The sequence below is a fragment of the Eptesicus fuscus genome, chromosome 23, assembly GCF_027574615.1.
Source record: "Eptesicus fuscus isolate TK198812 chromosome 23, DD_ASM_mEF_20220401, whole genome shotgun sequence".
Classification (NCBI taxonomy): domain Eukaryota; kingdom Metazoa; phylum Chordata; class Mammalia; order Chiroptera; family Vespertilionidae; genus Eptesicus; species Eptesicus fuscus.
Genome location: NC_072495.1, coordinates 18,307,879 through 18,334,860, shown reverse-complemented (window position 1 = coordinate 18,334,860; position 26,982 = coordinate 18,307,879). Strand labels below are relative to the sequence as shown.

The 26,982-nt window shown below is 42.7% G+C and overlaps 1 protein-coding gene across 2 annotated transcripts in view; it reads left to right on the top strand.

Moving 5' to 3' along the window:
- Positions 1–26,567, top strand: part of SNX19 (sorting nexin 19) — a 31,372-nt gene extending 4,805 nt beyond the window's left edge. The window contains exons 3-11 of one of the 2 annotated variants that reach the window (XM_008142531.3): positions 421–521; positions 876–995; positions 2,808–2,938; positions 4,152–4,248; positions 4,691–4,871; positions 7,298–7,427; positions 23,983–24,167; positions 25,125–25,212; positions 26,239–26,567. In XM_008142531.3, coding sequence (XP_008140753.2) covers positions 421–521; positions 876–995; positions 2,808–2,938; positions 4,152–4,248; positions 4,691–4,871; positions 7,298–7,427; positions 23,983–24,167; positions 25,125–25,212; positions 26,239–26,371 — 1,166 coding nt within the window. In that variant the 3' untranslated portion in view covers positions 26,372–26,567. The remainder of the gene's footprint in view (positions 1–420; positions 522–875; positions 996–2,807; positions 2,939–4,151; positions 4,249–4,690; positions 4,872–7,297; positions 7,428–23,982; positions 24,168–25,124; positions 25,213–26,238) is intronic. The other variant, XM_028146886.2, reaches the window with a different exon arrangement.
- Positions 26,568–26,982: the final 415 nt, after the last annotated feature.

Here is a 26,982-nt window from a genome sequence, read left to right as displayed (position 1 = left end):
CAAACTTGAAAATATATGCCAGGTTCTCTTCTAAGCACTTTACACATATTTAGCTCATTGAATTCTCATAACAGCTTATGAGATAAATACTATCATTATCTCCACTTTACAAAAAAGTCAAAGAAAGATTAAGCAACTTGCCTAAGGTCGTAATAATAGGAGGAATTGGAGCCTAAATTTAAACTTGGGCAATTGGATTTCAGGGCCCTCATTTGTAACCATTGTAGTGTGTGGTCCTTCTATCTTAATATTAACATTAATAATGGGAGTAGATTGTATGTATTATATCCCTGGGGTATATTTGAAACTTCTGAAATAAAAAATCTCAGGGAAATATATTCAACAGTTTTGCTTTGTTGTTTTTAGTTAAGTTCTGTTAAGTGATTATACTTTTTCTTTCTTTTTTTTTTTTTTTTTAAGATGTGAAGGGTCCTAAAAAGCTCTTTCCAGATCTCCCATTTGGAAATATGGATAGTGACAGAGTAGAAGCCCGTAAGAGCCTCCTGGAATCATTCCTAAAGGTCAGCATCCTTCTGTTTTGGCTCTATGCTCTTTTTTTTTTTTTTTTTAATATACTTTTTATTGATTTCAGAGAGGAAGGAAGAGGGAGAGAGATAGAAACATCAATGATAAGAGAGAATCACTGATCGGCTGCCTCCTGCACACCCCCCACTGGGGATTGGGCCCTCAACCCAGGCATGTGCCCCTGACCGGAATCGAACCCAGGACCCTTCAGTCCACAGGCCGACGCTCTATCCACTGAGCCAAACCAGCTAGGGCTCTATGCTCTTTTTACCCACTAGATACCCAAGCCAGGGTGGGGAGATCTAGGGGACTGGAATTTCTCTTTGAAGTCCTTCTCGTGTCTTTTGCAGCAACTCTGCGCCATTCCTGAGATCGCTAACAGTGAGGAGATGCAGGAGTTCCTTGCTCTGAACACAGATGCTCGTATTGCCTTTGTCAAGAAACCATTCATGGTCTCCAGAATAGACAAGGTACTATACGCTCAGCCTTAGTTCTTACCAGTGTGGAGGCAGTGCTTTAAAAATAAGGGAGGCAGAGGGTGGCGAGAAGCAGCACAGAGGAGTCAGTAGAACATGGACTAGGATTTTCAAGACCTATTCCCAAATATTGGTTGGATATCAACTTGTTGAATTACAGTGAGCAACTTGGAGGGTACATTATCTCTGACACTATAAGTGTACACATATCTGCTAGGGACATAGTTATTCTAGTGGCGGGATGTAAGAATAGATCTATACCTCATAGATAGGTGGGGGCAGGAAAGTCCTTCCTGAAGGTGAAAGTCATTCCCAATGTTGGTCACTCAGGAAAGAAACCCCTAAGTAGGACACTAAGCTGGATTTAGATTGGTGTAGTCATTCTCTGCTGGAGAACAGGGTATCTCAGGACCTTTGGAGATGGTAGGAGAAGGACATCTGTGTAACACATTGGAGCCTGCAAGCAGTGATTACCAACTGATTTTACAGTCCCCACGACAAAAGTCCGAGGTTTATGTTTATCCAAGGATGTCTTATATATTTTTTAAAAAGTTAGAAAACACTGACTTGTTGGCAGAAGAGGGGCCTCTCTCTTCTCATCTAGCCTTCAGGGGATAAAATGATAAAGTGGAATTTCACATGGTTGGAGTTGGGAGACATTTACTGCTCTGCTGAAAGAACTGCAAACTAGAGAGGGTTGCACAAGGTAAAATCCTCAAAGGTCATTCATTGATTCTTTCAGCGTCTACATACTGCTTGCCTGTTTAAAGCTGTGTACTCTACTAGCTGTTCATGATACAACAGTGAATAAAACAAATAAGGATCTTTCCCACAGGCTATAATTTTGTGAGCCTAGAGAGCAAGTTATATTGTCTAAGCCACGTTAAGCACATTCACGCTACCCTCTGTGTTCTTTCCCTGGATTGTGATGCCCTAGTCTTTACTGTGCTCTTACTCAACCATCACAGCCTTGTCTTAGCTGTGCTAGTTCCAAGTTGAGGATTAACCAAGAATGAGTTAAAGAAGTCCCGGTGTTGCTCTGAGCCAGCAGTACTAACTGATGAGAGGCACCAAAGGGAAAGTAAATGTTTCTTCAATATTTAGGGTTTCATTTGTGCATTTTCTAGCAAATATCTGTATGTCATTTTCTCATTCTGAAAAATAGAAGTCTTACTTTTCATTGAGGATTGTTTTATTAGTCTTTCTGAGTAGAGAAGTTTATATCAATTTCAGATTTCTTAGTTTGGACCTGAGTGATTTTTGTTGTTATTTCGGTCCTAAAGAAGAAAAATTGAATTAACTGGAAAAGCCAGCTCTTTACTCTGTGTGAATTACACTGAACATGTTTATATTTTACATGTCTCTAGACATAGTTTGTATTTTTATAATCTTCATTCTTTCTGTTCTTCATATATTTCCACCTATATTACTTCTGCTTATTCACATCTTGGTGAAAGAGTCAATTTGGAAACTAAAAATCATTCTTTTATATACAAAGAAAGAAATTGAAAATGAAAAATATTTCACCAGCCTTCGGAACTCCTAGGTTTTTATTTATCCTATTGTTTGTTCCAGCCTCTTTCCCCTTGACATTGTTTATCTTACTCTGTGAGAAAGAAGCTTTTTATGGCCATAGAGAAAAGCGAGAATAGTTGCCACTAAGTTATTAGCTGGTCTCTGACTATGCTGATGGATAGGGCTCCACTAGATAGCCTAGCTGTCTCCCCATCCTGATTGCATAAAGCACCGTGAGAAAACTGCTCATTTGGTGGTTTCTGTCTGACTCTGCACCTCTGACCCCTGCAGATGGTGGTGAATGCTATCGTGGACACCTTGAAGACAGCATTTCCTCGCTCTGAACCCCAGAGCCCCACAGAGGAGCTGAGTGAGGCCGAGACAGAAAGCAAGCCCCAGACAGAAGGCAAGAAGGCTGGCAAGTGAGAAGCCCTTCAGTCGCCCAGGGACTCTTGCCCAGTTCTCAGGTTGATCCCCAGTCCTCAGCCAAAGCCCATCCCCAACTCTCAAGCTCTAGAAGAGAAGAGGTGGGCCATACATATTAGTTTTTATGCCCAGCTAGACCTTGAACTCTTCAGTGCTCAACTGAAAGGAGCCTGAGATCCTGCATAGGCAGCTCTGCGGAATGTTTGTCTTGCCATGAGAACCCAGGGCCCAACTGATCAGGGATTTGTGACTAGAAGGAAAACTCTAGAATATGGATCCTCTCCTTTTGTGTTTTTCTGGAAAATTGAGATGTTCTTTCCTATTAAGAGCTCAGGCTTATAACTGATCTCTGTTTGCCATCTTTTCTGGAAATCTTGGCTCAGAAGTTGCATATGCTAGCAATAAACAGGGAAGGGCTCGAATGGACACCTGCAGCGCCCATTTTAGTAACTGGTTGTGGCTGCTGCTCTCCTGCACCAGGTCTCAGATGTTCCCTGGCAGTACTCAGAGCCAGCATGTGGAAAGGAAGGGCACCACACCTACCCTTATTGGAAACTTCATATCTGTATATGGGCCATGATGGGGAGAGAGAGAATGTGGAGTGGAGTGTTTGTGTGTGTGTCTGCTTGTATGGCCAACTATCTATGTTCATGTTTCATGGGCCGTCAATAACACAATTCTTAGCCTTTATTCCTGGGCCTGTACTTTGAAGGGTGACCATGGACCTGTGCTCATGAGAATCCTATCCCTTGAAACACTGAGGTTTGCACTTGGAGTCTCTTCCCCGGTTTTATTTGGAACACAAGGGGAATAAGATAAGTGGATGTGCATAAAGGTCCTGACAACAACAACAAATGCCACTTGTCTGACCTTCAACAATATTTAATGAGTGTGTAGAGTGTGCTAGCACTCTTCTAGCCTCTGGGAATACGACGTGACAGACTGGTCCCTATTTAGCATTAGCTAAACCCCTTTTATAGATGCACTGTAGACAGCTTAGTGCAAGAATTTCACTGTGTATTAAGACTTTCCAAAACATAGGTTGTTTGGAAGATTTCAGGGCCAGGTCCGTTCTGGCAGCTCTGAGCCCTAGAAACTCCCAGAAAAGTGTAGGCATATTCGTTTTGAGTATTAATACTTGTAAGCCCTTCATATGCTAGGGCAAGATCATGAATTACATTGTGTTTCTGCTCTTTGTTTCTATACCAGGTCCAGATTGAGGTTCTCATCCAGTAAGATCGCTCCAGCGCTGAACTTGGCCAATGCACAAGAGAAGGTTCTCTATGGTCTCCAGGAAGGCACTGTGGTGAGAAGCTCCTAGAGAGCTCCTGGCATCTGCAGCCAGGATGTGGATCCTGCAGTTATAGGCACTTGAGACATTGTCTCCAAAGTCAAAAAAGACTTAGGCACCTGCTAAAGGGCTTACCAGCCTTTGGGTCTCTAATATTTAGTATAAAAGTATTTTCTGCAAGAAGGTTGGCTTCTCAAGGGCATGGGTGTGGGATAATGTATGACAGAATGAGAAAGAAAACCCGTTCCTGGGAGAGATCAGAGAACCCGGAAGTGTTTGTGGCAAGTGCGAATAAAAAGGCATTGGTTTACTTGCAGCGTTGCTAAGGTAGTTGCAACATCAGTTGGGTCTGTGCTCAAGATACGTTTTCAGGGAAGGAACGGGGAAAACCTAAAGAGCTTTGGTTGCTCCTCTATTTTCCGCACTCCGTGTGACGTGCTGCTGGCTCTTTCTTCAGGAGTCGGAGGTCCTGTCCATGTCTGGGATGGAAGCCTTTATTGAAAAACAGACAAAATTACTAGAAATGCAGCCAGCAGACGCCCCAGAAAAAGATCCTGAACATACCCCCAAAGGATGTGTGGACGGTGACGTGTCAGATGCAGCCGCGCCAGCCCAAGACCTCAGCAACAGTGACCCGGGTGAGTGACAAGATCTCACCACAGAGAAGGGAGCCAGAGCCCAGTCCACTTGGGACTTAACAATAGTTGGGATTCATCACTTTAAATTATCTTCTGTTCAGCTAAGTAAGCCATGTGTTTGAGGCACTGTGCTGAGTGCCGGGATGCAAAAAAGAATACGACACAGTCCCCAGAGCTGAGCCAAGCCGAGTGGAGCCAAGCAGAGGAACAAAACAAAAAAGACAGGGAGTTCCATCCAGCAAAATAAGACCCTTGTTTATAGTCTCATTGCCTTGTTGAAGTTCTTTTTAGCATGCTTCAGCTACATTTGAACTCTTCCCTTTACCTATGCCCCTAGTACCTGTGGTACCACGTTCCTGGCTGGTCCCTTCTCAGTCACTTTTGTTACCTCCCTTATTAGCCTTCCACAGCGTTACTGTTGGCTCTCTGTTATTACTCTGCACACTCTGCCTGGTGATCTCATTAGTACTATAGGCTTGAACTCTAACACATGTACCGTGATGCCTAATATCAGATGTATTTCCACCCACTTGCCTACTGGAAGTCTGCACTGAGATATCCCATAGAGCAGTGACATACAACATGTGCAAAATGGAATTCATAGTTTCCCTGGATCTGTCCTTTTCATTTTATTTATTGCCATGGCAACCGACACCACCCAGTTACCAGAGAAAGAGCAGGGAGGGAGAAGAGGTGAGGACACTACTCTGTCCTTATAAGCATTTGAGGCAGGGCAGGTTTGCTTCCCAGAGGAATGAAGAGGAAAAATTGGGAGTCCTGGAGATTAGTATGTTTGTTAAACTAGAATTTATAAGAGGAAAAAAGTTTAATTCCATCAAGATAAAGGCTCCCACTGAAAATAAAGATCACAAAATCTTATGTTCAAAAGAAAATAAGTTTGATTTCATGATTGTTTCTCAGGCGCCCATGAACAGTCACCTGACCTCTGCTCTATGGACCTCAACTTAGCTATTTGAAAAATGGAATTTACAACCCTGTCTTTTCACATATATCTCACTTGTTAAGTAAACGAAGTATTTTGACACCAAAAGCATTAGAAAACTGTAAGAAATTATAAATAAGAGGGAATGGGTAAAACAATAATCAGCCCAAATCAAGACTGTAAGTTTTGAACACCATATCTCTAAAGGAATAGTTTATTGCTTCCTGACCTTTTTACTAAGATCAAGTCTAAAGGACTAGTTTATGCCTGAGCAGACATTTTTCTAGCCCTAAATGCTCATTGATAGAAATGTTATTTTTTTCAAGAGCACCTGGTGCCTTGTTTTACTTTCTCTTATTTTTTACTGTTATGACTAATTGTTACCACATGGTGGCAGCTCTGTGTACATACTAACCCTGAGAAAGTAATAGAATTCAGGAGGATGACTAAGACTCAGAATGATGCTACTTCCCAAGGAACTCAATAGCCCATCTTTGAACAGATGACTAGAAAGCAAATACATCAGCTCCCATGCCCCCTTGAAATACAGTGCAGAAGAAAGAAAACATTTTTTTGGATGGGATTAAGAAGGTAGGTTTTATTTCTAATAGACTCATTCAAATCTGAAGTCATTTATGTTCTAAAGAATCCTTAAGGGAGGAGAACTTGGGCAAGCTAAGAGAATACCCATTGGTCCTAAACTAACAAAATTATTGTTGACGATTAATTATAATATTAGTCACAGCAATAGCATCAGATAGCTGAGATTCATTCTGGAATATTATGTGCTCCTGAGACCCCCTGAACAGGGTTAAAGAACAGATACTTCCATCCATACCTACCTCTGTTCAGGAGACTTCAGTGTAGCATGGGTGTGAGCTCATTTGTGGCCAGTCTTTGGAATAGAAAAGAAATCAGTCACTGTCCTGGCATTTTCCCAAAGGTGTAGTGCTTTTCCTAGAACCACATGCCGTCTCAAAATCAAACTGAAGCTTCCTGGATCCCAACCCAACAACTCTGTGTAATGGAGTTGCTTTCAAAGCACTTTTAACAGGAGAAGAATCCCAAATCTTTTCCCAAATCTGCTGCCCACACATTTCTCTGATGCCTTGTGGAGGCGAGTGGAATATAAGTGTGGAAGAGACTGGGCCTTGCCATTTCCAGTTAGTCACCAGTTGTGAGCACTTACCTGGAACAAAATGTATCTACTCCCTGGGGGAAATACCAAAGAAACAGAACTAGGCAAAATAATTGTATACAAAATATTTTTAAAAAGATCAAAATGTTTTACTAAGTGACTAACATAAACAAAAGAATTGTAAAGAAATACAGAGCCTATCACTGAACTTTTAGATATGAAGTATCTCGATATGATATAAGAACTAGTGGATTACAAAAATATAGGATAAGATAAGGTGTATTGAAAGATGTCCTCAAGTATGGGTCTCTTCTGAGTTACTTTTGATGCCTTTTTATTCTCCAGGAACAGAGACAGAGTTAGCTGACACAGCCCTAGATCTGCTCCTCTTGCTGCTGATGGAACAGTGGAGATGGCTGTGCACCGAAAACATGCAGAAAGTTCTTCATCTTACCTTTGGGACCCTCATTCAGAGGTAAGACTGCTGAGTCCCTCACATTGGAGTCTCACATTGGACGGGGGTGGCCATGATACTGCATTCTCCACCAGGAAGGGGAAGGGTAGAGTCCAGGGAACTTGAGGTCGTAAAGGAAGGTAGAGTCTCTGCTACAGAGGTACAGAAATGAAGACTGCTGGGAGAGGACCAGAAAGCTTGGATTAATCACCTTGTTGTCTAAAGTTTGAATTGACTCTGCTTCTGTAAGACTTCTGACCTGATCCACTGAGTCATAGACACTGCCTGTGATTTTAAAATACTTCATCCGAACTTCTCCTACTCCAGGATCAATTCTCCACCCAGTTATACCCCTAAGCCCTGTATCTTTCACCTTTTTTCAGTGGACATTTCTCTTACCTGATAATATGTAGTCAGTGACAAAATAAGAAAGATGAGTTAAAAACAGATCGGTGCTCTCAAAGATTATTTTCTCAGAAAGGGGTGTAAATGTTCACAATTAAAGAAGCACCTACTGCCACAGGATGGTAAAGAAAAGGATATTTGGATTTAAAACTTGGATTTTATAAGTTAGGCTTTATAATCCTAATACCATTTAAAACTCCAGAAAGATTTGTACACAGAGTACAAAGTCTTTGGCTGCTTGACTTCCTAACCGTGAAACATGCAAGCTTTGCTAAACTGAAGAAGGCCAGACACTGTCTCTGAACCAGACACACCTAGTGCTTGAGGTTTAGCCACTTGTTTTGATTTCTGTCTCATGAGACGTTCTGGCACATCACAAAGTAAGAAGCCAAATCCTGACCTCTTCTGTTAGCATGTGGCTCATGCTAATAGGCACTCCAAAAATAAAAACTTCTTTTAAAATAAGTATGGCTCCATCCTACAACATGTAGAAAATCCATCACCAACAAGTAGTTAAATCTCCCTTTTCACACTCAAAGTTGCATGGGATCAGGGAGGCTTCATAAGCTTTAATCAGAAAGAGACTAAGTGGAAGAGGGGTGCACATTTTTATTTGCTGAGTGTTTCTCTTATGCTAGCATATTTTCTTATAGCATGCAAGTGAGGTAGGTACTTCATTTACGAAATAAGGAAATAAAGCTTGGCAATGTCAACTAACCTGCCAAAGGTCATAGTTTAATGACTCACCTGGAATTTGAAGCTGGCTGTATACAACTCCAAAGCCAGTGTACTTTTCCCTACATACTATAGCCTGGAGACTGGCTGTATGTGAAACCCATATTTCACCTGTGAAACCCACATATATAATGCTGACTAGTCTCTGCGCGCTTCCCCCCTTGTCCCTTCTCCACATGTAGGAGTGCTTTTTCTGAAAGGGCAAATATGAACATTTATTCTGCACTTAATATCCTTCAGTGGTTCTCTGTTGCCAACAAAAGTGATTTTCCCAGGGACTCCCAGAGCTCTGGGGTCCCTGGGGTGCCTTAGAAGCCACTTAGAAGCTCAGGGAAACTAAGTGGACTCTGTCCAATCAAAGCAGGTCCATTTTGGTTAATTTAGTAGAAACCGAAAAATATAGATGAGTCAGAAAATTTCAAAAGATTGAGATTCATATATAGAAAAGATAGGAAGACATTTCCCTGAAGTTTAAATAGCTCAACATTAAAGGGCTTGAGTCAGTACCAAATAGAGAGAAATATATATTTGGGGATTATAGGCAGATCATTGAAGAAGTAGTATGATATGCAGCTAGAGTTCATGGAGATCTAAAGCAGGAAACTTAAACACAAGGGAATCACAGGCTGTGAGCATCGCAGGCCAGGTCACATTGCCTCAGTGGGTGATGATTATACATTTTCTAGTGATAGGGAAGAGATGAGAATCAAGTGAAGTGGCTGGTGTGTAAAGAAGTAAATACAATATGCATATGCACGCTAGTCTATGCTGTTTCTTGGTTTCACTGATAGAAATTTATCCAGGCTATTTTGTAGCACTCAACCCACTTTATCTTAAAATACTCATAACTCTGTCCAACTGGTGAATTGTTCTGGACTTATTCCTTACTCATTGAAAAAATAGTAAGGGTTCTTCGTGAACAAAGCAGATGCAGTCCCTACTTCTCACATATTTTTCAAGTTAGTGGGGGTGAGAACTGAGGGCCATATCCATGACCACAAAGCTAATGTGTGGTGGAGCCAGAAATGAAACCCAGTATTCCACATCCCGTATTCTTATCCTCTACAACACACTAGTATCTGCTATATGTAAACTCCCTGAGCTTTGATTTCCTCATCTGGAAAACAGGAATAATAATGCTATCCTATGTCTTTAGGTACATGGAGCATGCCCAATAAATGTTAGGTTTTAATGTTTGCTCTTCAGGAAAAGGAAAGAAGGGTAAAAAGTACTTTCTCTTTCTAATTCCTCCAGCTAGTGCCCCCAAATTTGTTCCACTTTGTATACCTTCAGAATGCCCACCCCTCCATGCCAGCCTTCTTCTTCAGCTACCACTATCCCTATTGTGCCTGTCCGTCTGAGTTATACAGAATATACTTGCCCCTCTTCTCGAATTTCCTATCCTGGGTTCACAGTGTTCTTGAAGCTTCCTTAGGATAGGGGTGAAGAAGTCATGGATCATGGAGGAGAAATCCCAGCTCCCCCTCCAGAGACTCGAAGGGTCTGATGCCTCTGGCCCGTGGTCTCAGACCAGCAAGTTCCCATGTACGTGGTACACATGGGATGATGGGGCTTATTTCAGGATTTGTGTGTAGACACTGATAATCTTATCAGCTTCAGGATATTTACCATCTAGCAAGCATTTGTTGAGAGTTTGCTTTGTGCAGATACTGTGCTGAACACTACAAGCATAGTGCATTATTTAGTCCCCTCAAAAGCCCTGTGAAAGAGGAATGAAGATCCCCAATTCAAAGATGAGGAAACAGACATACAAAGAATTGTGGATACTTAGACAAGATCACAGAGCTTATAAGTAATACCACAGGCTGATTTTGAACCCAGGTTTGTTTGATTTTCAGCTCTAGTGACTATTTCTTAGGATCAGACTGTTACCCCATAATTTGAAGGGATAAAAGGCAGTCCAAAAATATTTGACTCAGGGTAGTATACATTCCCCAAGAGGATATTACATTCAGTGTGTAAAATCCAAGCTGCATTTCCACGTATGCATGCTCACAACACAAAAGGCCCTGTACTAGCCTGAAGTCAGCCTACGTTACTTGTTCCTGACAGCTTGCATGTTTTTATTTTTAAAAAGAGGTTCATGCAGTGCCGCATTCTTTGGCTTTGCCTTGGTAAGCAAATAAAATGGAATTTGATATCTCCTCAAAGCTGTAGCACCCCCACCCCCAAACTACTCCTCCTCCTACCAGAAGAGGTGTGGTGTGGCCCCAGCAGTTCAGTGTTGACCTCCCTGAGACGGTCCCATGACTGCTGCCCGGAGACAGCGTGTTTCTTCTCTCTCTCAAACCACAAGCATCTGAGTCAGGTCCTTTTGCAGAGCACTCGGGTTCTCTGTCTGAGCTCTGCACTTCAAAGAGAGGCAGAGTCGGTATTAATGCCACAGGCAGCTACTGCCACTCCTTATCTTGAAGACACTGCGTTATCGGGGATGGTACAGCCATCTGGATTTAGATGCATCTCCTCCTTCGAATGTTACCAGTTTCTAACTTGCAGCATTATCATCTCCAAGAAGATGGGTTAATTTCTTCTGCTTCCAACTTTGTTTACTCTCCTTGCTTCCTTAAAAGACCTATGTACATTACTTAGTCCCCTCAAAAGCCCTATGAAAGAGGAAACTGAGACATACAAAGAATTATGGTTACTTAAGACCTATGTACATAACTCCCTTGGATGCCAGGGACTTTTGCCAGATCTTAAGCGTTCATTCTCATTCTTTCCCTCTCTCTCTCTCCCTCTCTCTCTCTCTCTCTCTCTCTCTCTCTCTCTCTCTCTCTCTCGCCCTCTCCCCCTTTCTCCCCCTCTTTCTCCCTCTCTCCCTCTCTCTCCCTTCTTCGTTCCCTCCCTCCCTCTCTTTATTTCTCCTTTCCTTCTTCGCTCTCTCTCTCCTTCCCTCCCTTCTTCCCTCCCCTGCAAGGAAAAATTAAAAAGAGTAACTTCAACCTCATGACCCCTCCTTCTAAGCCAAGGTTGAAAGAGTTCTGATCTGAGCCAAGCTTCATAAATCTCCCTTGATGGTTGATGGTTTGGAGAAAGTGGGGGAGGGGAGCTGAAGAGAAGTTAGATGCCCAAAAAAGGCATTGTTAAGTCAAAGGGGAGTCTTGCACACATGCGCGCCTGACCTCTTATGTCAGCTTCTGTGCCGGGAACATCCAATTATGTAAGAAGGAGCACTCCTTATTTGGATTTAGAGACGGAATGAGGGGTAGAGGAGTGGGGGTAGCCGTCTATGCCAAGGAGTAAATCCAGCTTGTGTGAACTGCTCATGTCCACACAAGGAAGGAACTTGATAGTATTTCTGCAAACATCAGAATCAGGTTCAGGAAATTGGACAAGTGTGTAGACATAGACTAGGTTGGAGGGAAAGGAGAGGTACTGTGCTCCATTGATGGTAGAAGGTTTGGGCAAGAAGATCCAGCCAAGGTAAGAAGTGAGATTATTATGGAGTACTGATGTAGAGTGAAGGAATGAGAAGCAGCTGGACCCGTTCCCTGCCTGGATGCCCGGAGTAATGCCATGATAAAAATACGAGCCAGGCTAGCAGTGGAGTACTCGAACGCCACGTCCTGTGGCTCTGCCCTTCCCGTGGCCCCAAGATGGCATCAGACTCTGTGTCAAAAGGGCAGCAGACACATTCCTGGCATCTGCATCAGGATTTCTTAGTGAGTGAGAGAGAGAGAGAGACTGTGGGTGTGGGTGTGGGTGTGTGTGTGTGTGTTGGGGACACGTGGGAATGGAATAGCGTGGGGGCGGAAAAAGAGTAGGGAGAAAAGAGAAGATTCCGTGACCTGTGAGCAAAGGAGAGTAGAAAAGTATGTCAAGTCAGGAAGTAAATAGAGAGGAAGAAGAAAAGAAAAATTGCAGTAGGTGTAAAGGTCCAAAAAGCAGTGGACCCCGGAGAAAGTTAAATGACAAGATCTGGACCTTATGCTATGCCATAGAATTCTTTTCTTACATCCCCCCATCTCCCGGGCAAGGTCAGGAGGTTTGTTGGCAGAGAGTATGGGACCATTGGAGAGCACTGTACTCCCAGGTGGAAAGTTCATCCTCCATAAGGACAGTTATGAGTACATGATCATGAACTCTTTTGCCTCCACTGTTAGCTTTTCTGTAAGTATAGCCCATTCGGGAGCCTTTTCTCTGTGGGCATGGCTGTGTAGCAGATGGATAAAGGATCTCCCTGACAGTGGTTATGGCTTAAGGGAGGGTGGGGAACGTCTGGCCCGTGGGCCATATGAGGCCCACAAAATCATTTGGTCTGGCCCTGCCAAGGTGTTAGTGGTGAGTTAATTAAATGTTTGACCAAATATAGCAGGCTAATTTTTAAGTTGATAATTTTGTATGGCCTGATAATGATGCTATAAATATCCAAGTGGCCCTTGGCAGAAAAAAGATTCCTCACCCCTGTCTTAAGGGAAACTCCAGGCCTGCTACCAAAAAAACACAAGCGATTGCAATAAGACAGGAACTGACGTTTATTAAATACTAACTATACCAGGTAAGCTGCTGTGTTCTTTATGTACTAATGTGCAGCACATGTCTATGAGAGGGACATATGTTTCCACATTTTACAGGTAAGGAAAAGGATATCTAGCTTAAATAAGCATCTCAGAATCATCCCACTTCAGTCATCCTGGCCTCAAAACCCATGCACTTTCTACTACTCCATACTGCCTCCCCCTGAGCAAGCTTTCTGACAAAGCAGTGGCCACTAAAACCAGCCTCACTTGAAAGTCCCTGTGCCTTATTCCCATGTAATCTCTCTTGCTTTCCATCTGACTGTCCACTTACATATGATGGTAGCATGTGAATCCGTTTCCATCTGCATATTCTGATTCTGTTCTTAAAGCACTCCTGGGTCAGAGACTATATAGTCTCCCTTGGGTATCTAGTCTACGTCCTTTTGCATTCAGAGTTTATCCGAATTAAGATGAATAGTTTCTCAGGAAACACTGATTTTTCCTTTGCTACATAAACTTCTCGTTCTTTCAGTTCAGCTCTGGTGCCTTGTGCTAACTTATACCTGATCTCTTTCGATACACAGTTTCTGCAGAAAATTGCAGACTTTTGCAAGAGGCCCAAATACAAAATTTTCTCTAACTATGTCTTCAGATGTTCCCATCAGATTATTTCCTGGCGCTCCACGTCTTTTCTGCATCCTTCAAGTCTCTTTCTTCATATTATCTGTCTATGCACACCTACATACATGCTTAAAATGTTCCCTGGTCATATCCAGAGCAGAAACTCTGAGTTTCTTCACAACCAAGGAACTTCTTACTTCTTAACCCAGGTACTCCCACCCCTCTGCCTTTGCCTTCCAGGACACTAACTTTAGTTCTTGTTATGGTGGCCTCTTTACAAGTAATTTTTGAAAAGTGTAAGATTTGCTGCCTATGTGTACTTATTAAGTATTTGCTGTGTGCTAGCTCTTCAGACCTAGGGTGGCAGTTTCTACTTTAAGGTGCTTTCAGCCTCTTTGAAGGGATAACCCATAGAAGCAGAAATGTTAAACAATATGAGTCAGATGACCTAATACTTGTCCCATGCAGCATGGCGAAAATGCTAGGTAGGCTTTGTAGAAGAAGTAAGGGTTTAAAACTTATAAGATAGGTATCATTTAGACTGGTTTAGGATAAAGCATATTCCAGGCACTGAAACGTTTTTTAAGGAGGGAGATGGGGCATTTTCTACTCTTATATAAAAAGAAACTTTAAATATATTTTGAATATTTTCAGCCAGCCTCTTTCTGAATGTGTGTGCGCTTACAACATAAGACAGATCCTTTTGTCTTGTTAAATGTATTATGGTAAGCCTGTCAGGCTATTGCTGCTTGGGAGCCTTAAGACAGGAATTCTCCCTCTGGGCACCAGGAGGCGCTGCAGCTTAAATAATACCCATTCATCTTGGAGGGAGCCACGTTTTGGAATTATGGGTCCTTGCCTTGGAGTGATAGTAATCAAAATCCTTCCTGTTTTGCTCCATGATTCAGAAGTTACTTATCTGTCCTCTCCTTGGTACCACTGACTTTTAGAAGAGTTATTTTTCACCTTTCACCCTTCTCCCCTCTGATCTGATCGGTCTTCAGCATTCCGCTTGCTTCTCTAAGCAGGGTACACTCCCAGAAGTCGTCCCTTAGGGTGCATTCCATTTGTCAGGGATTCAGCGCTGGAGCTGATTCACTGAGAACAGTTTTGCCTCAGGAACCAGAGTGAACCAGAGAGTCTCCAGTAATAAAACCACCTGGACATCCAAAGGTGAAAAATTTTGTCCATACTCTCTACACACTAGTTTGTCCTGTACTCAAGGCCCTTTGGGATACCAAAGTCTTAGATATACATCTCACCGAGGGAGAGTTTGCCAGTCTTCTAATTACCCATAACTCCACAGGGTCAGTCCTCCCCAATCTTAAACACTCATGACAAAAATGGTTCACTGTGCTAATATTTACCTCCCTGAACCTGCTAGGAGAATATGTTTTACAAAAGGAAAAAATGAGGCATTAAATACAAAGCTTGCTCGGGATCCTGCCATTGTTTTAGTTCCTTGGATCTTGCAGGATTTTTCAAGTGGATCCAAAGGAATGTTTTCCTGACACTTGCACAAACACACAAGACTCGGAACATTGCCTTCATTGTTCTCACTTGATCTTGATCATTTGTGAAGAAGACAAGGCAAGACTTAGCCTGTTTCATTAAGAAGCAAGCCAGAATGCGGGAGAGTCCCTTCAGCATTTAAGTGGTCAAACCAGGCTCAAAACTGTTTGTGTCTTTTCAATGTTATTTTCACTTATTCCTACACACTGCCGGTGCGAATTCTTTGTAGCTCTTTGGGTAGTTTCCCCAGAGAGGTATGAACCTGTTGTGTGCTCACTATTGGGGTGACAACTGTGCTGGCCTCGTCCTGACAGAGACATCGGTTGGACTTGGAGCAGAGACGTTGGCTGTTCCAGAGACTCTGAGGGATTTGTTGATTGTGAGGAAGATGTCCAGCTGCTGCTTTTACTTGGATCAAATGAATAGTAGGCAGTCATCCAAAAAGTATGACTTTGATTTTGCCTAGCTTTAAAGTCTCTCCGCCCTGATTTTTTAGAGCTGGATTATGGTGCATTGATAGCGACGTGGTATGGTACTGAGAAAAGTTGATCTGAAGGTCTTTAGAGCTACGCTATAATAAACTTTCAAGTTGGAATCCTAAGGGTGTCACACTACTCAAATCTAGAACAGATTTCTAGAGATCTCCCTTTGCAGTCAGTCTCATTTGTCCCCTGAACACAGAACCCCCAAGTGTGCCCCTTCCCTTCTGTATTTGATGGAAAGGTAGCCTGGCCTTTCCTCTGGCCATTTCCCCCCAACATCTTGCTACCTCCTTTTCTTTTCTTCTTAATAGTTATAAGTAATGGGCCCGACTCAGTTTGATGCTGTTCCATTCATCAGGGGCACTTCCCAAAATACAAGTGTGACTCACGGTCCTTATAACCCCTTTGCTTTTGTTTGACTTTCAGTCTCTTCTGTCCTGTGGGCGTACTTGCCCGGAAAACTGACAAAAACATAGCTGCTGACAGTCTTCCCACGGATTTATAGAGTGTCAGAGATGAAGCATGGCTGACCCACTCCCTGGCCCTCCACCCTTTTTCCCTTCTAGGCGATGCATAACCAGGTGGAATTGCATGGGTTATTCATGCTGAATTCTGAATTCTAGCTCAGCTGACTTAGTGCCCAGTGTACTTCTTACAGCATCCACCCTACAGCTGGTGTACTGGCACACAGCTTAGCCTAAACAAAAAATTATTAGGAAAATAAACCTGCCAAATGTTTACATAAGTACTTATAAAATGCCAGATTCAAAGAATTTCTAGATAGCCCACTATTTCTTTAATCTATTATTATCCTCCATAAGCATGAATAGTTAAGCTCACTGTGCTGCTGCTGCTGCTTTAAGTATTGTGACATTTGCCTTCTGCAAAGCTTATTTTGAGCCGTGCACCATGCTTTAAGACCAGTGTTTGTCCCATATACAGCATTAATTCCCTCAGTAACGAATGTTTATTGATTACCTACCCTGTGCCAGACACTATGTTAAGTGATCAAAATACAAAAAGACTCCAAATTCTTACCCTAGGACAGTGGTCGGCAAACTCATTAGTCAACAGAGTAGCAAACTTCGGCTCGCGAGCCGTGGTTTGCCGACCACTGCCCTAGGAAGTTGAATAGCCTCTTGGAGATGCAATCTTATAAATAAAGACGTGTAGTATAAAGTTAGGACTTTATAAAGAACTTTATATGTGATTCAGAGAAAGGACTCAGTAATCAGTTATGAGAGACTATGGCAGGCTTACAGAGGAGAGGACATCTGAGATAGGAGTTAAAGGATGAAGGAAAGTTGAGAATAAACATTGAAGAACACTAAAGGTAAAATAGATGGCATATTTGTGTTACTCAAATAAGTCAGGTTTGACTTGGAATATATGATGTGCAACACTAGTGGCCAAAGGTTACACTGAAAATTGCCATATGGAGATGTGTTGGGTTGGAGACAGACAAATATCATGCCTTTTAAAAAATGAATGCAGGTTGTTGAACCTGTTGTTTGTCTCTGGAAATTTCTGAAGCAGTTTGTTAAATAGATGTTTTGTTAACACTTGGGGAAGTAGATGGCAAGCTCTCGAAACCAGTGCGCATTCAATGGGAACCTGTCCTGCTTGTAAACATAGTTTTTATTTCTTTAGCAGGATTATTAGACATTAAACAAAAGGAGTGTATTGGCGGTTATATTATGTCTGAATTTCAGTAAGTTTTACTATATGTTCACAATATCCATAGGAACAAAATGGATATACATGGCTTAGTCTGTAGTACTTTTAAGTGATTTGTGGCAAATTGAGTGTCTTTAGTCCAAAAATATCTAATAAAATGATGTCAACCTAGAGGGAAATTTCTAGTGATAGAGCGTTGCCCTCATTATCCTGTTAAATTCTTTCATCAGAGAATAGGAAAGCAGCACCCACTCAGGATGATGAGTGGTTCATCTCTCTCCTTCATTCATCAGACATTTATTGAGTGTCTTCTTTGTGCTCAACTTTGAGGTTGGTGGAGTCAAGGATGTATAACTGGTAGAAAAAGTTAGGGAGCAATAATAGATGTATTTAAAAATGCATAGTGTTGCCATATGAAAGATTTAAATGTGGTAACTTTAGTACCTCGTGTTAACTTTAGGGGGTACAGGTAGGAGCAATGACTAGAAATTACAAGAAGGCAGACTTTGGTTGCCATTATTTAAGAAGCATCTCTAATGAACTGAAATTATACTTTTCAGGAATTAGGCAACTTCCCCAAAGTCACATTCCTAATTGGTAGAGAAGCTAAAATAAAAACTCAACTTTCTGGATTCATAGGCTAGAACCCTTGGCTATGCCATGATATTACTTTGTGAGGAAGTTAGATGGGGGTAACCTCAAAATATTCTACCAGCTCTAAAGTAGCCTATTGCTATGAAATACTCATAGGTTCTCAGTGTTTTTAGGTGAATTGATGAAATTGGAATGGATAACCTTTAAGATTCAACAGATGATTTCTTTAACTTGATTAATAATGCTTCAAATTCTTAATATATATTTTATAGCCATAACTTATACATTGCTAATGAAAACCAAAAAAAACTCTGTGGCTAGATATAAAAGTAGGGAACTCAGATTCTTAAATTGTAGTGTTTAGGCAGTATTTAGTCTACTCTTGAAGCACATGTTTTAAAGATGTGGATCTGTGATTTAAAACATAAAAGCAAAAATCAAAGAAGAAATTATGTAGACTCCATGAGCCATGTTAGATTTTACAACAGTCATTGGGAGAAAGAAATAGGAGTTTCTTGCCCTTGAGGTTCCTTCCCCCCTCATTCTTCTCCCAACAGGAAAGGATGGTGACCTAGATACATAGTCAGAGCGTCACAGTGCTGAACTTCCTCAGACACAGCTGAGGAGCCTGGGTTTGGGTAGTTACAGGGCTGAGAAGCCCAGAGCTGGGAGCCACCAGGGAGAAACTGACTAAACACAAGAAGGGGCTATGGCAGGAAGGCAAGAGGCCTGCGAAAGGAATCAGAGGGAAGAGAGGTGTTACTTTTATCAGGTGTGAAGTTGGCAAAAATAACTTGTTTAATGGGAAATGCCATGGATCCACACCATCACCCTTAAAATCTCCTTTGTTTATACCTGGTAGATTGGTGCTGCTGCCTTAATGAGCAAATGCTCATAGTGCTGTGCTAGGACTGTGGGTGTGCCATTATAAACATTCTACAGGGTGCTGGGTGGTGGGGAGTGTTGCAGGGGGGCCAAAAAGGTGGTTTGTGCTCCCCGCCCCCCTCCTTTTCTTGGAATTTCTAATTTCTTATATCAGTGTTTTCCAAACTTTTCTAAAACTTTATACAATTAAAAATATGTTTTACATCATGACTCACTATGAACACACACATACACACATACATGCACACACAAATACACATCTGATATATCCATCTAGTAGTTATATACATATATAATCATCCCAAATTTGAAAATATCCTACTGCAACTACCAGTTTTAAATGACTTCAAAAATGGCCTGATACGTTGTATGCAAAGGGAGGGTCCTAAGACTAAGGCAGTGATTCTCAACTGAGAGTAGTTTATCCCACAGAGAACCTGTGGCAATGTCTGGAGCATTGTCACACAACTGGTACTGGGGTGGGGGGATGCTGCTAAACCTTTCACAATGCACAGGGCAGCCTTTCGCACAAAGAATTGGTAGTGTCAAGGTTGGAAAAGCTAAGGTTAGTTGACAATTCTGACCTACTGTACATCTATTTAGAATGAGAGAAGCTTTGACCTGCTCTTTCTTTTCTTCAAACAAACAGTATTTGGTATATTAAGATGAGGTTAGAGCGTAATTGCCCTAGGGTTGTCTACAGAGGTACAACCCAGTGAATAAAAGGAGTACAAGGAATGAATCTATTTTCTTTTATTAATATTGCACCAGGCATTTTTGTTAGAATATTGTTATTGCTCTTAGGAATATTTTCTGTGTTTTGATTTCACTACCCTCCCCTCGCCCCTTCATCCTCCCCACGAAGCCATACTTACTTAGGATCCTGCCTCACTCAGCCATAGCAGCTCTTAGAAAAGAAATGAAGGGAATTTGACTAATGAGATTAGACTTGGTCCCTAAAGCTTTCTCCCCTACTCATGACATTTGATTCTGCTGTTTTGATGGGAAATGACCTTCGGCTAACCTTGAAGTGCCATCTTAAGCCTAGTATTAAACTGTTTCATTTTTTTAGCCACTGCTTCATTCCTCTATCTGTAGCTATTTTAGACCAGGTTCCTTTGAACATGGATGAGGCGAGCACTCCCCAATCTCTATATCCTTTCTCCTTCCACACCTGGCATCAAAGAGGCTCTTGAATGTCTCAGTGTCCATCTGTTGTTGCTTTTTCTCATTTTATTGGCTATTTCTGGGCCCACTGGTAAGGCTTCCATTTGCTCTGAACCATTCAAATGACCTGACCAAACAGACCTGGTTTGGCTTTTTTCTTCTTTTGTTTGGGAAAATATGTAGGATGATGGAAGGAGATATCTCTAAGTCAAATATCAGAATTGGAATAGTAGTTGGAAATAAAACAAATTCTATCTGAAGTTTTTCTCTACCATAGTTGCCTCATGCATTTTGTATTACATTTGTATTTAGTAAATTATTTCTTATAAGTAATTCATAATTCATTGTCAGAGGCATATGAGTGTGTGTGTGTATCCACCTTGAAACTTTAGATTTCTGTTAGCATAATAGTGGTACCAACAGATTCCAGAAATTTCAGCACATAAATTTCATTTCTTTTTCTTCAAGAGAACTATAGGGACACAGATTTCTTTTTAACCTTCTCACTCCCGGGTCAAGTATAGAAAGACAACATGTGGAATAGAGAGCTGAAGAAAACTAATGAAAAGGAGTTAACCTTTTGCACTCGGATGTCGAGTGTGACTCGACACGGTTAGCATCGGTAGCAGCTCGAGAAAAAAGCAAGCGAGTGCAAAGGGTTAAGCCTTTGGCCAGATGGCTCAGTTGATTGGAGCATCATCCTGTGCACCAAAATGTTGTGGATTCGCTTCCCGGTCAGGGCACATACCTAGGTTATGGGTTTGATCCCTAGTCAGGCGCGTATAGGAGGGAATTGATCAAAGTTTCTCTCTCACATCAATGTTTCTCTCTTCCCTCCTTCCTCTTTCTAAAATCAATAAAAACATATCTTTGGGTGACGATTAAAACAAGGAGTTAAGACATCAGTCTCTCCTTTAATACTCCAGCGCCTAATCTCTTTGCTTTTTCTGCTCTAGTTCGGCTTCAGAAAAATCTGAGCAGGATGAAGGGAATTAATAAGGTTATACCCAGTACTGGTGGTGTATGGATCTTCACTCTAGAGAAGGATGTAGAATAAAAGGAAGGGAAATAGGAGTGGAGAGGAGAGAAGAGATGATTGAAGAAACGCCTATTTTCTTCATGGTTATCAATTGGTTGGTTCTATGCTTGGTGATAGGCACGAAGATGAGCCAGAAGTCCTGAATGTGGCCATGGACAACTGAGGAAAGGCAATATGTGTAATAATAAGGCATGCCTTAGAACCTGGTCTGCAGCTCACCCATTTTTTGTATTGTCTGAAGGGCAGGGCAGTATTGGCAGATGGAGTAGTTGGTGGTGGTGGTGGTGATTTTCTTGGTTTGGGTTTTATCATATTTCCTTCCAGATTGGGATATTCATCATTTGTGACAAGATACCATATCTCAGAAGTTCTGTGAACAAGAGAGATTTATTGCCCTAGTCTCCTCCATGGGCTGCCTGGAGCTAGGAAATGAAAGGCGCTAATTCCAGGCTCCGGTCCAGGAGCAGCCTCTGTTTTCCTGGCGGGGTGGGGAAGAACCTGGGCAAGAGGAGCATCCTGAAGAGCGAATGTTTAAGTCTCTGGTAGAAGTGCATGTGGTTTAACCTTCAGGGCAAGAGAGAGAATAAGGAGAAAAAAACTGCAGCAGCTAGCAAATAGAAGCCATTTTCTAAACTCCTCCTCCTCTTAGACATGAAGTCTGTTATTTCTGCCAGTTTGCACACGTATTTCTTATATTCCTGGGCCTGACTCTTCTAGGGCCTCTGTTGATCGGTTCTGGCCTCGGGGCTTATAGAACTTGACACAGTGCCTTTGTTGCATGAGCAGTTGACATTCCACTTGGAGATTTCCATCACCTTTGTCAGTTCTGCATATTATCTTAGTTAAATCCCACAATTTGACTTGGCTCACTGACTCACCTCATTATCAAGGGCTTATTTTTACTTTTTCATACTTTGATTCTTCTTCCTAACATTCCCATTTAGAGTTTGATAAGTTGGAGTCTTGTGGATTTGTATAAATTGATACATTCATATTTCTCACATGCTAAAATTTGTTTTGCTCTTGTATGCTTGAGTCACTAAGTTACCGTGAAAGAATGCGAATAAGTCCTGATCCTATCAGATGAAGTGACATTGAATTCAAAGTAATCAGGCTCATACATTGAGACATGCCACAGGCCCAGAGGTGACCAAGGCACCCAGAGTTGCCGGTGGGTATTATGCTCAGTCTCAGAAGGGTTGAGTGGGTGCTGAGATACTTTTGAAGAGTTGAGTCACAGGCATGATTGGCCCCAGAGCACAAAAATCAGGGCAAACTGACTTACTACATGTGTATGTGAGTGAGAAACTGAGCTAGAACTAATTCCAGCGGAAGGCTTCTTGTTTAGGATTCTGGCTGTTTGAAGGACTTACACATTTTGGTTTCTCAGTGCTAGCCCTTCTCCCTCCTATCAGTTAGATGAGACCCTAGTGCAGAAGTCACTCAAGTACATGTGGCTTGAGGTGAGGAAGAGAACCTGGGGTGACAGTTGGGTCACTTGCTTCCTTGCAGAGAACCCGATCAGGTCATTGTATCCACCCCTTTGGTGGCCCTCTTCTATAAACAGGAACAGGAATTTTTGCTACTGGATCCCTTTCATCGGGCGTCTTAGGCTCGCTGAATGAAAGCCCTATAAAAAGGAGATGCAGCCCTAATAATAACAAATACGATCGTGATGGCTATTTTGGGCAAGAGCAGCTTTGTGCCGCTCTTGATCTCCATCGATGTGTGCCATTCTTGCCCTGCCATTACCTTTCAGGCTTCCTATTCTTAGAATTATTTGTGAGCCCTGGACTTGGGGGATTGCAGCCCCCGAGGCTGGAATGCCTAGCTTGAGTGGAATGCAGACTGTCTGGTAGAGTGGAGGTTAAATAAAGTTTGCCTTGGAAGCCTCCTCTGCTCTTGGATGGGCGACAGTAACTTGGGTGTAGGAGCGGTGGCATGAGCTGCCATATGGTGCTGTATCAAACAGTCTTCCGTGCATGAGTAGCAGTGGTTGATGGCCCATCCATTACAATCATAGCCAGGCCAGTCTCAACCATACATACTGAGGAGGCCTCAGTGGTCTTGAACTTCAGCTAGTGACCTGAAAAAACAACAACGCAGGGACAAAGAAAGAATAAGGTGGGAGTTACTTGCAAGAACTTCAGACTTGGTATATTTGCCCCTCAGAGTTACTGATTCTTGAAATTTAGACAAAGAAGGGAATTTTCATTATAAGAACAATGACCACACCATCAACCAACATTTCTTGAGCACAGTTGGAAATATTTTAGAAGTATAAAACATAGAACTCTTGTGGTGCTTATAATTTCATTGGAAAAGTAAAGCTGTAAACACATGAGAAAATAGTATCTATTCCAAAGTAAATTACTAGTTTCAACCCTGTGCAGAACTCAGTGCTGGTGGAGGTCTAAGGCAGGGAAAGCACTCTGTCTGGAGTGGTCACGGATTTCGGAGAGGGGAGGATTTAAACAGGTCTTGCCAGAGGAGTGGACTTGCCACTGGAGAGGAGAGGGCCTTGTCAGCGAGAGAATATTATGAGCAAAGGGCAGATGTCCCACGACAGGTCATGGGGTTTGAAGACCGACTGGATGAGCACGAGGTCGCAAGGGCGAGGGGTCTGTGTAAAGCCATCTAAGCCGTAACTATAAAGCTGTGTGTGCTCGTTACTGAGAAGTTACAATGCTCTGCACTAGAACTGAGTTGGAGAAGTGCAGAGAACAGAGATAGGGGCCCTTGGTTGTGTTCTGTGAAACCCTGTTGAGGTGTGGCTCATAGGAGAGACTCAGTAAATAATGTCATCATTATTATTACTCATCTTCAATTTCTGTGAGGCAAGTTGTTGCATTGGCTTGGTTTCATTTGTGAGAGTTGGCGCTAACTTTGCTTTGCCCTATTCTGATTGTCACGTAATTTATACCTGCTACGCCCTTTCCTTCTGGTTTAGCTGACCTTTCTCTTCTCTTCCTCCCCAGGTGGCTAGAGGTGCAAGTAGCTAATCTAACATGTCCACAGTGCTGGGTGCGGTACCTCCGACTTCTCCGGGAGTCCATCTGGCCAGGTGGGGTTTTGCCTAAGTACCCACGGCCTGTAAGGACCCAGGAGCAGAAGATGGCAGCTGAGAAACAGGCTTTGCAGAGCCTTATGGGAATCCTGCCAGGTAATTGGACAATGAGATTGACTGTCCTAATAACTATTCTCTTCCAATCAAGCTTTGCCACCATTATCCCACACGCTTCCCCATTTTTCAAAGGCCCTTAAATATGGCCAGACTCAACCTGTTGACCCACCGAGTCTCAGGCTAATAGGAACATGATCAGGGCTGGATTCTTTAACTGCTCACCCAAGTGATACTGAGGGGATGGAAAGGATCACTGTGACCACACCAGAAATAGTCAGTGCGAATCCCGCAGCTATCGGAGTAATAACTGTGTGCAGCTAATAAAAATATACATTTAAAAATAAAATAAAATATGCTTTTATTGATTTCAGAGAGAGGAAGGGAGAGAGAGGTAGAAACATCAATGATGAGAGAGAATCATTGATGGACCACCTGCTGCACACGCTACACTAGGGATCAAGCCTGCAACCTGGGCATGTGCCCTGACCGGGAATCGAACCGTGACCTCTTTGTTCCTAGGTCAATGCTCAACCACTGAGCCATGTCAGCTGGGCCAGTGGTCGGCAAACTCATTAGTCAACAGAGCCAAATATCAACAGTACAACAATTGAAATTTCTTTTGAGAGCCAAATTTTTTAAACTTCTTCTAACGCCACTTCTTCAAAATAGACTCGCCCAGGCCATGGTATTTTGTGGAAGAGCCACACTCAAGGGGGCCAAAGAGCCGCATGTGGCTCGCAAGCCGCAGTTTGCCGACCACAGAGCTGGGCAATACAAGCATATTTTAAATAAATATTTTTTTCTTAGCTTTTCTGTTTTCTGAGGATTTTTAGTTTGGCTATGTAGTTCAGTGGTATGCCAAAAATCACCATTTGAATAAAGATAGTAGGTTCATCTGACCTTTTTTTTCTCTTCCCCACAAGTGGCTAGAGGTACAAGAGATAATGAGAAGATGTTACTGTAACACTAAAACTGTATCTATGTTTTCTCCTTTAGATACTGTAGTGCAGATCCTTGGGGCGGACAAATGCCAGCTGAGCTGGAGTCTAGTCTTGGAGTCACTGCAGCAACCCCTCATCAACAGGTAGGCCGAAAAGTGTGCCCCAACTTCAGCATTACTGAAGCCATCTCTGGTCTCAGTGGTGCCCATGCTGAGAAGAGCGGGTCACCGTCTCTCCTTGCCCTGGGCCTGACTGCAGACTAATGTCCAAGTCCTCACACACTAAGTAAAGCCCACGCTGCTGGCTCCTGAGCAGGTTGTCCTGTGTAGTGAGCTAGTGCTGGACCAGCCTCTGTGTTTGCATTTGGAAGGCCCCCCAGGAGCTACTAAAAACGCCTGGTCACCCTCCAGCCTGTTCAGTGTGCTTGATGGTTCTTTCTTGCCATCCGTGAACACTAAGAGTATCCCCTGGTCTGGGCATTGCAAGCCCTATAATGATTGTCAGCCATGGGTTCTTGGCCTCACTGCAAAGCTGTGATTACTATTAGGATCAGGAATGGTTTTTGTTTACTATGAGGTAGATCGGATAATGCGGTTGGACTTTGGTAAAGCGACCAGAAAAACTGGGTGAATACTCTAGAATAATTCAAAAGAGGTAGGTATTTCCTGGCTGGTGCCTTGGGATAGAATGCTTCTGAAAAGTATGGAGTACTTCCACTCCTCTCTCAAACCCTGTCCCGAAGTAGAGAGCATTTACTAAGTCCCATTCCTCAGGCCCTGGCCTTTGCCTCATTGCCGGTAAGGTGACCAGTGAATCTGTAGTGAATGAATTATGAGAAACAGCAGTAGTCGGTGGCTGAAATTCTTAGAAAGTTGCTGTCCCTCCCTCACAGAAACAGTGCTGCCGTGCTAACTTAGCTATGTAAATAAGGATGGAATTTCCTAAAATCGAGTCTCAAATTCTGTTTCTATCTTTACTGAGGCCATAGCCTTTTTTAGTTCAACAAATTTGTTCCATGGCAGAGGATTGGTCCAGCTATTGAAGTTTAGAGTCCACTAAGGATATCAGTAATGGGGGTGAGGGGAGGGAAAACAAGTGTCATAAACAAGACCTGGTGTCTCCTGACTGAGCCAGCCCTTTCTCTAAGTTGTTCTGTCCATTTGTTTCAGGCATTTGATTTACTGCCTCTGGGACATCATCCTGGAATTCTTGGATCTCAGTGCCTCCGTTGAGGAGTCTACCATCAGCACCTCTGCCTCAGAAACCCCAGACAACCCCAAGAGGATGGGTGTCTCCCCGTAGCCATTGGTCATTACCCATTTTTCGAAGGTTGGGAAGGAGGGTCACTTTGCCACCAGGGACCAGTAGGAGGCCTTGCCCTCTGGGCTGTGTCTCAGAAGGCATGGGGCTCACTAGCACAGCTTTCCCTTCGTTCTTCTCCATCTGTAGCAGGTGATGGAGGGATATATGTATCAATTGTATGCATGTCCAAGTGTCATACGTTTTTTGTGGTGTTTGGGGCATTGCTGGTGGGTAGATTCTGTTTCCTTTGAATAAGGAATCTGTGAGCCCCTTTTGCCCTCCTCCATAAGATTGTTTGCCGGTAGCCTGGCCCTGTGCAGACATGTACCAAATCCACCAACATACAAATCTATATAAACCAAGAAAAAAAATAGATTTCTTTGGAGGAGAATATAATTTTCTGAGCTCTCTGTTCCCACCAGGAAACTGGAAGTTCAGTCAGGACCGTTCTTGAAAGCCAGACCCCTAGTTTCCCAACAATTCTAGAGGAGGGAGGGCAAGCATTTCTCAAGGGACTGCTTGCTGATTGGCTGTTTTCCAGCACATCAGCCCTATGGAGTGTGTCATTGAAGGCTGCTTCCCTGGGTGGCTATACTTCTCCTATGAAGACT